At 43.2% G+C, this 9,748-nt stretch overlaps 1 protein-coding gene across 1 annotated transcript; it reads left to right on the top strand.

The window, feature by feature from the left end:
- Positions 1-1,192: 1,192 nt before the first annotated feature.
- Positions 1,193-6,128, top strand: LOC104331674 (toll-like receptor 2 type-2). Its single transcript, XM_075420132.1, has 2 exons — positions 1,193-1,278; positions 3,300-6,128. The coding sequence occupies exon 2, from the start codon at positions 3,308-3,310 to the stop codon at positions 5,657-5,659; it is 2,352 nt and encodes a 783-aa protein (XP_075276247.1). The 5' UTR covers positions 1,193-1,278; positions 3,300-3,307; the 3' UTR covers positions 5,660-6,128.
- The last annotated feature ends 3,620 nt before the right edge of the window (positions 6,129-9,748 follow it).

Consider the following 9,748-nt stretch of genomic DNA (forward strand, 5'->3'; position numbering starts at 1 on the left):
GGCTCGGACCGTTTGTCCATAACGCAGAAACGCTTTGAAAGTGCAGTTTATCACAGCACCTTATGGTATAAGGGCATCTGTGCAAGTTTCTGTATTATTAGCTGCATTTCACAGAATCACAGAATCACAGAATGGTAGGGGTTGGAAGGGACCTCTGTGGGTCATCTAGTCCAACCCTCCTGCTGAAGCAGTGTCACCTACAATAGGCTGTAGAGGACCTTGTCCAGGCAGGTCTTGAATATCTCCAGAGAAGGAGACTCCACAACATCCCTGGGCAGCCTGTTCCAGGGCTCCGTCACCCTCAGAGGGAAGAAGTACTTCCTCATGTTCAGCTGGAACTTCCTGTGCTTCAGTTTGTGCCCATTGCTGGGCACTACTGAAAAGAGCTTGGCCCCATCCTCCTGACACCCACTCTTCAGATATTTGTAAGTATATATTAGGTCCCCTCGCAGCCTTCTCTTCTTCAGGCTGAACAAGCGCAGCTCCCTCAGCCTCTCCTCGTAGGAGAGATGCTCCAGTCCCCTCACCATCCTTGTAGCCCTCCGCTGGACTCTCTCCAGTAGCTCTTCATCTTTTTTGAACTGGGGAGCCCAGAACTGGACAGAGTACTCCAGATGAGGCCTCACTAGGGCAGTGTGTCTGTTTTTCTGCTCAGTGCAACAGGAAAAGGTGATTCCTTGGTACGGCGATGATGTCATGGACTGGGACTGTATTTCTGAGTGTGTGCAGGGAGGCCTGAAATGACTCTGCAAGTCAGGCTCTTAAGCTGAATTACTAGACAGGAATGGGAAGGGGAAGAGAATGGCTGAAAATGAATGAGAGTGGCAAGGGGGTTTCCCGGAGTGTCTGCTCCCATCACAGATGAGCAAAAAGACCTGGAAAAGATGCTCAGGGAAGTGACAAGAAAGAAAAGCATCCTGTACCCCCAAATGGGGTTCAGTCCCCTGGTTCGCGCTTGATTTCAGGCTGGCAAGGTGGAGAGCCGCTAGGCTCAGCTGGGTATTTCCCATGCGGTCCCTGCCCAGTTCCCCTCCGTGCTGCCAGTTTTCCATCTGTGAGTAACCTACTTATAGATAGATTTTGATTGGCCAGGTTACCTGGTTGTTTCTTTTTCTAACAGTAAGCATTTTGATAGGAACTTTCAAAATTCCACTTAAATTTGTTGCTTGTGAACCTCATCTACTCACAGCTTTGCTCCTGTGGCCGACAGCGTTGTGCTATCCAGCCAGACTTGCAGAACCAAAAGAGTCCCATAAAAGAGCCTCAGCTGGGTAGCAGGTGAGTGTGACTACAGATTGCGATTCTTTGGCTGGGATTCACATGGACAGATATCTAGGTATCTAAACTGTGGTGCTCCATTTTAAGTTGATGGAGTCATTTCTCTTGGAGTTACCACATCTTAATGTGGGTGTCCAAGAGACATGATGTGAATTGCCCTTAAAAGTTGTTCTTTCTCTCGATTGACTTTGGAGTACATGGTGAGTGACCAGCACAGCTGTGGGCATCTAAAGACAGGGGAGAGGACTGTGTCCTTCAAGGCCCAAAGCTCTACATCAGAGAGAGACAGAGATTACAGGAAAATAGCACAAGAGGTCAAAATGATTATAGTCCTTCAGGTGGGAAGAGACAGAGTGACTGAAAAAAACTATCCAAAACTTTTCCTCCTTTCCTCATATGCCCAAACAATCTCGGCTAATTCTGCCACTTTTGAAGAATTTTAAGCAACTCTGGCTAAAAACAGTGCAACTACAAGAATGGGACTTGTCTGTATGAACTTGTCTGCGTGAGTCAGCTATTGCCAAACAAATCAGAGTATGAATTCAAAGTACTGTAGACCTTTTGCACAGAGTCTCAATGGGATGAGTGAAGGAGAAAGTACTCCTCAGTGAGCAAAGCTAACCTGCTTAACCTGATACAGAGCCCACGGTGATCTCTGAGAACCTGTTCGTTGGCCTCTTTGGGGCTGGCTCTCTCCTTTCACCGTCCGTAGGATACCTACCTCCCAGGGGTTTTGTGATACACGGGGGAAAGTTATACTTTAGATGTGCTCTTTGATCCTTTCCAAGAGACAAGAAACAAAAAAAAAGGTTATAATTCAGTATGTAACAAGGATTTTGAAAGGAAAACAGCCCTCTCAGCCTTCAAGAACTGTGTTTCCAATTCCTCAGGGGGACAGAAGAACTAAAGTCACCTTGCTCGGATAAGGATGAGCTAGATAGTGCAGCAAGCTGCGTAACACAAAAATTTGTGTCAAATCAGTACTGTGAAAGGTACAACTGTGTGAGGAAAGAGAAGTAGCACAGGATCCACAGCTGTGTGGCTTCTCTTGAATCATTTTAGTCCAGAAGAGGAGGAACAGGCTGTGGGGCTGGAAAAAGCTGATCTGGTCCAGCCAGCTGATCTGCAGGCGGCTCCAGAAGCCCCTCGCTCTTCCTTGCGGCTGGGCCTGACCTCCCCTCTGCCACAGACACCCAAAGCAGAAAATGCCACTGGCAGAGGAGAAGGATGGGGCAGTAAAAAGGAAGAGCTAAGAGTCAGTAGGTTATAATGGTCAGTATACCTATCGTAAGTTTCATTAGCAAGTATTGGACTAATCGCAACATGATAACGATGGCCTATGCAAGTATTTTATTTCCCTGCTGCTAGCACATTTACAGTTAGAATAGCCAAAGGCAGATAAAATGTGGAAAAGGACTGAAACATATACACCCTTTTTCTCCCTATGGTCAGAAATGGGATTAGACATATGCTTGAAATGAGTATTAGATGTGAACGCCAGTATCTTCCACAAGACACTGACTTTTCTTGATGTAACTAGGATTTGAAAAACCTACAGGAGACTCCCTCGAGTAAAGTACAAATATACAAAATAATAGTCACAGATCCAGAAGAAAAAGACCTAAGCAGAGGCTAAGGGGGATGTATGGGGACTATATTCTAAACAGGTGAAAGATCAGATTAGTAATAAAGTGATTATTCAGATGTTTAGGTGAATCTGAAAATATTTTTGTGCAGCTGTTAAATAATTTGATAGTCCTCATTCCAAAATTAGGAACCACGGGGAAAAGAAGAGTAAATTCAGTGTACTTAGCATTTAGCAAATGATTCTGGAATATTTACATATAATACACCTTGTTTTCACTAATTGTTTCATGTCTGAACAGTGCTAGTACCAAATATATTTACAGTGCCTTCAACAGGACAGAACAGCAAGAGTTATGTTTTAGCTGTATCCAAACTGTAGCTTCATCAAAACTAACTATTCATGTTCTTTGCTCTGACTGTATTTCATATTTTAGGCAAAACAATGACTACACAGACTTGGCGAGTGTGGGCCATCTACATGGCCTTAGCTGCAAACCTCTCCAAAGAGCAAGTGCTGAAGCAGGCCTGTCCTTCATGCGATGCCACTCAGCTTTGCAACTGCTCTTCCATGGGCTTGGACTTCGTTCCCCCGGGGCTCACAGGCAAAATCACAACGTTAGACCTGGCCCACAACAGGATAAAGCACATCCGATCCCAGGATCTGCAGCAGGCTCTCAACCTGAGAGTTCTGCTGCTACAGTGCAACGAAATCAGCTCAATAGACAAGGACTCATTTCTCTCCCTTGGGAAACTGGAGCTCTTGGACTTATCAAACAACAGCTTGGCTCACTTGTCCCCTGTGTGGTTTGGGCACCTTTTCTCTCTCCAACACCTCCACCTTCAGGGGAACACCTACAGAGACCTGGGGGAAAGCTCCCCCTTTTCTAACCTGAGGAACCTGAGCTCTCTCCACCTGGGCAACCCATGGTTCTCCACGATGAGGCAAGGAAACTTTGAGGGCATTGCGTTTCTTGACAAGTTGTGGATTGATGGCGGTAATCTCAGTCAGTATGAGCCAGGAAGTTTGAAATCGATCAAGCAGATAAATCACATGATCATAAACTTAAGAAGTATTACTGTATTCTCAGCAATTGTCGGGGACCTTCTGCACTCTGTCATTTGCTTAGAAGTGAGAAAGATAGCATTCAGTACACCTGCTGAAATGCAACTATTGAGAGTTATGTCATCGTCTTTTGCAAAGAAAATTTCTTTTAAACAGGTCTTGTTAACAGATGCTACTGTGCCTGAGATGATCAGCATTTTAGCAGACATGCCAAAATTGGTAGAGTTGGAGTTGATAGACTGTAGACTCCTGGGAACTGGACGATGGGAAATACAAATTCAAGCAAACCAATCACAGACGGTAAAAGTTCTGACAATAGAGAAATTATCTATTGAACAATTTTATTTGTTTACAGATCTTCGGGCTGTGGAAGGTCTACTATCTCTTCTTACCAAAGTCACAGTTGCAAACACCAAGGTCTTTTTGGTACCATGCAGCATTTCGCAGCATCTTCAGTCATTAGAGTATCTTGACCTTAGTTCAAATTTGCTTGGAGACCAGAGTTTGGAGCATTCAGCCTGCCAGCATGCTTGGCCCTCACTACAAACTCTAAATTTAAGTCAGAATTCACTGCGTGACTTAGAAATGACGGGTAAAACTTTGTCTCATCTAAGAAAACTAATTCTCTTAGACATTAGCCAAAATAACTTTGGTGAGATTCCAGATGTGTGCAAATGGCCAAAACCCCTGAAATATTTAAACCTCTCCAGCACTCAAATTCCTCAACTAACGACTTGCATTCCCCCGACGCTGGAAGTTTTGGATGTTAGTGCTAACAACTTGAAGGAGTTTGGACTGCATCTGCCACTTCTCAAAGAGCTATACCTTGCAAAAAACCAACTGAAAACCTTGCCTGGTGCTGCACCCGTTCCTAACTTAGTGGCCATGACAATCAGCAGAAACAAGCTCAACAGCTTCTCCAGGGAAGAGTTGGAGTCCTTCAAGAAAATGGAGCTGCTGGATGCCAGCGACAACAACTTCATCTGCTCCTGCGAATTCCTCTCCTTCATCCACCACCAGGCCAGGATAGCCCAGGTGCTGGTGGGGTGGCCAGACAAGTACATCTGTGACTCTCCCCTGGCAGTGAGAGGGGCGCAGGTTGGAGCTGTGCACCTCTCCCTGTTGGAGTGCCACAGGACCCTCGTGGTGTCATTGATCTGCGCCCTAGTGTTCCTGGTCATCCTCCTCCTCGTGGCTGTCGGCTACAAGTACCACGCCATCTGGTACCTGAGAATGACCTGGGCATGGCTGCAAGCCAAGCGGAAGCCCAAGCGAGCCCCCTCCAAGGACATCTGCTACGATGCTTTTGTCTCCTACAGCGAGAATGACTCTGACTGGGTGGAAAACGTGATGGTGCAGGAGCTGGAGCAGGCCTGCCCGCCGTTTCGGCTCTGCCTCCACAAGCGGGACTTTGTGCCTGGGAAGTGGATTGTGGACAACATCATTGACTCCATAGAGAAGAGCCACAAAACACTCTTTGTGCTGTCTGAGCACTTTGTGCAGAGCGAGTGGTGCAAATACGAGCTGGACTTCTCGCACTTCCGCCTCTTTGATGAGAACAACGATGCAGCGATTCTCATCCTCCTGGAGCCCATCCAGAGCAAGGCAATTCCCAAGAGGTTCTGCAAGCTGCGGAAGATCATGAACACAAAGACCTACCTGGAGTGGCCTCTTGAAGAAGAGCAGCAGGAGATGTTTTGGTTTAATTTGAAAATAGCTCTAAAATCCTAGACAGAGACATTAAAGACTGAATGTCTAGGAAAGGTACTCTGGATTTGTTTCCCTTGCATGTTCATCCCGTCACCTATCCGTATCTCCAGAACAGAGAGCTGAGCTACTGTAAATTCTACTACTTGCTGTGAGATTATTTTCTTTTGATAGCTGTGGCCGTAAATCTTTGTACTGCTTTGGGCTGGAATAGACTTAATTTTTTTCATTGTTCCTCCTATGGTGCTGTTGTTTGGATTTGTTACCAAAACAGCGTGGATAACACAGGGATGTTTTAGTTACTGCTGAACAGTGCTTGCGCAGCATCAAGGCCTTTTCTCTTTCTCTTGCTGCCCTGTCAGTGACTATGCTGGGGGTGCATGATGATTTAGGATGGGACGCGGCTGAAACTGCTGATCCTAGATGACCAAAGGGATGTCCCATGCCACATAACGTCAGGCACAGCAATGAAAGTAGTGGAAAGAAAGAGGAAGGGAGGATGTTTAGAGTTACCTTGTTAGTCTTCCAAAGTAATTGTTATGTGTGACGGAGCCCTACTTTCATGGAAATGGCTAAATAGCTGCCTGCTGATGGGAAGTAGTGAAATAATTCCTCATTTTGCTTTGCCTGCATGCAGCTTTTGCTTTACCTGTTGAACTGTTTTTATCTCAGCCCACAAGTTTTCTCACTTTTACCCTCCCGATTTTGTCCCGTGTCCCACTGCGGGGGGAGTGAATGAGCAGCTGTGTGCTGCTGAGCTGCCTTCCGGGTTTAAACCACAACAGTTGTCTACACACATTAATCAGCAGTGTTAGCAAAAGCTGCTTCATTTAAATATTTAATGATGAAAATATGTTTGGATATACAGCTATGTAGTTTATGTATCTTAATCTTTGCAAAAGCTTTAGGAGAAAGCCTGCCTAGCCAAGGGCTTTTCTGCATTCTTTGTAGGAACCAATTCTAATCAAATGCAATAAAACTCAGTTTATGCAGCAAGGATTTTAACACCGTAAATTAGATGTCTAGATCTCCTGAGGAAAGTGGCTGCGAGGCTTAATGTAAACATGCACTTCCACACTGCGGTGCTGGCTGTTGTAGCGTGTATGTTCTATGGCAGACAACTTTCTTGCTGAAAGACACCTATGGATGATTTCTGTCTAGTTTACTTGTACCATATATGGGATTAGATGCTTCAGAGTAGGGTCCAACACTCTTCTGACTTGCTTAAATAAAGTTGTAGCTATTCTCAGCTAGAATATGGGAAACACTAATAGATATATAGTCTTTGAATCCAACACCATACTTCTCTCTCTGATCAGCAGCCTTAGCACAGGCACGAAAAGGGTGTTGCCTGCCTTTCTGCTTTCTCTGTAAACATAGTCCACAAAACAGGGTGGGTAGAGGGCATTTGACCTCAGACATTGTGTTTGCTGTCAGCCGGGGCTGTGTTTTCTCAAGGAGGTTGCTGGGACAAGGCCTCTAATTGCTGAAAAAGTGGAATAAATGAGAGACACTGGCACTAGGCTCCTCCTTCAGAGGTGATTTAAAAAGAAAGGGGTATCTGAGGTGATACCTGCCTTGTATTCATAGGAAATTTCTGATGAACCCTAACAGCTTGAATCTGGTAGGCCAGAGGGACAACTAACTCCTGGATCAGTTTAGGGCTTAGGCACAGTGTAGGATGTCTGCAGGCATGTAGAGAAGCAGATCTTGAAAGCCTTCCTGTGGAAACGCATTTTGCTGTGTCTGTGATGAGATCATGTCCAAGTTAGTGTTTTTATTGTTGTGGTTCGGTCTTGGGCATCTAACGCGTACAAAATTTCTGTTCAAACCCCTCAACATTTGTAATCAAGTTTGTACATTGGAAGTCACATGTCACAGCTAGTTACCTGTTGTGTTACTGCTTTTAGGAAGTTCTCCGCACAGCCAAAGTGTCAGTGAGAGCAGAAGTCTTCCTGTCCTTTTCTAGCCATGGAGAAGGCTGAGGACAAACATTCTTTCATTACACCCACAATTACACAACTCTGACAGTGTAACATGAAGGAAAGATTTATTTATGTGCATTTTTTGCATGTATGAATACAGGCAGAACGCATTATCAGAATTATTAACTTTCTACTTTATCTAAGCAAACAAAGCCAACTTCCTTCTATGTACTTATGATTCGCTCTTTCTTTCATTTACTTGAGGTTTTTTATTTTTAGCATCTAACTCTTGCCTTCATCTGTAGATGGCTTCACACAAGCTCTGCTTCATTCTCATATATTAAAGTGTAAATTAAGCTAACCTATATTTCTGATTTCTACGAACAACGTAAAGATTCTTAAATCACTGACCATATTTCATCTGCATTCAAAAGGCACTTCAGCTAGGCTGGTTACCTTTTAAGACGCACTTCTTTGGCTCCTAAGCAGAACTGCCCATTTGTGCATAAACACACTGTATTTCAGTTCCGCAGGTTCACCTAGTATAGGTGTCAGACATTCGACCACTAAGCAGCAAGACTTCTGCATCCATTCTGATTTATTTTTTTTTTAAAAAGCCAACAGCAACATAGGAATTGGTGGTTAGGGGTTGTAACTTTGTCTTCCTTTATTTGAGAAGCTGGTTCTTGGAAGCTGAGCCTTTTGAGCACGGTGACAGCAAGTCAAAGAGGACTCAATGGGACCTCCACGTGTAGGCCTATCTGACTACCAAGCACACCATAAATATTGCTGTGGTTAGAGGTTTTTGTAAATGGCCATTGGAAGATATACAAGTTACAATACAGCAACTTAGAGGTGAGGGGGAAAAAGCTAATGGTAATATTGTATTACCTCACATTAACCAAATGAACAAACTATTTGAGTGCCATTTTTCAGAATTTGCTGTATACAAAGCCATTATCTAACTTAAAATTCTCCTTATCTGCTGCACAACTTTTCAACTGGAATACACTACCAATATATTTAATAATGAAATAATCTTAAAATATTGGAACTTTCTTTCCCTTTTTTTTAAGGGATATTCACAGTAAGAAAATAAGTCCAATGTCCTGAAGATCCAGACTGGTATTCGCATTTTCTAGCTTGCAAGAAGCACAGTTTTCCCATTAAAAGCAGCAATTTCTTTTAATTCTTACTTCGAGAAAATAAAAAAATGCTCTAATAGCATGCTGTACAGTCTTGCTGTAATGCCAAAAGAGGCACTATCCTGCAAAAGGGTGTACAGCACACCAGAGTTCAACAAACTGCTATTTTCTCTAATCTTATAAAATTAAGTACAGAATATGCATATTATTGTAGACAGGTAAATACCCAACACTTTGCATTCTCACTACTAATCTGAATCCTATTCTAGACCCAGTGAGTAATTAATGCCTTGGACGATGCCTACAGCAACTGTTGGTCAAACCACCAGACAGCAGAGCCAGTCCAAAAGTTGTTCATAAAATACATGAGCGTTCCCACCTAATCTGTTGTTAAGGAAGCTGGAGACAAAAATGCAACAACAGGTAAATCTTGGTGCTTTTCTTAGCCAGAATCAAAGAAAAAGTATTGGGTTAAAATTTTGAAACTCCTTCTTTTCAACTCTTCTAACTTACTTCCTTTTTTGTTGGGGTAATGTAAACTTTAAATATCCTCCAGACATATGGTTAAAATGGGCTTCAAAAAAGTACGCCAAACTTTGCTTCCACTCAAGTAGGTTTCTACAGATGTATCAGCAGATCTTCAATTATTACTTCATTTGCTATTACTCACTACTAAGAGAAGGGGGAAAAACTGCACTTGTTCTGAAAGTGGATTATATCAATTCTGTTACTTCATTAAAGAGCAAAATCCACTGCATGGTCTTTCTAAGACTGTGATTTACATTCTTTAAAATGTTCCTCTCATTATAAAAATGATTTCCGGATGTCTTAAAATCAAGAAGGAAAATACATATGCACTTTTCTTTTCCTAGCTTGTTTGGGGTCTTAGATAAGATAAAGCCAGAACTATCATCTTCCCTAAATATAATTATTTCTTAATAATAATTGGTTTTCCATTTATTTAATGTGGCCATCGCATCTCTCCAGTGCAGATCAAAACAAGAATTAGCAAGTAATCAGGCTATGGATTAGAAAACACAAAT

Source organism: Opisthocomus hoazin, chromosome 5 (assembly GCF_030867145.1).
Source record: "Opisthocomus hoazin isolate bOpiHoa1 chromosome 5, bOpiHoa1.hap1, whole genome shotgun sequence".
Classification (NCBI taxonomy): Eukaryota; Metazoa; Chordata; class Aves; order Opisthocomiformes; family Opisthocomidae; genus Opisthocomus; species Opisthocomus hoazin.

Bases quoted from the DNA above. Each gene is read 5' to 3' on its own strand.
- LOC104331674 (XM_075420132.1), top strand. From the start codon at position 3,308: ATGACTACACAGACTTGGCGAGTGTGGGCCATCTACATGGCCTTAGCT.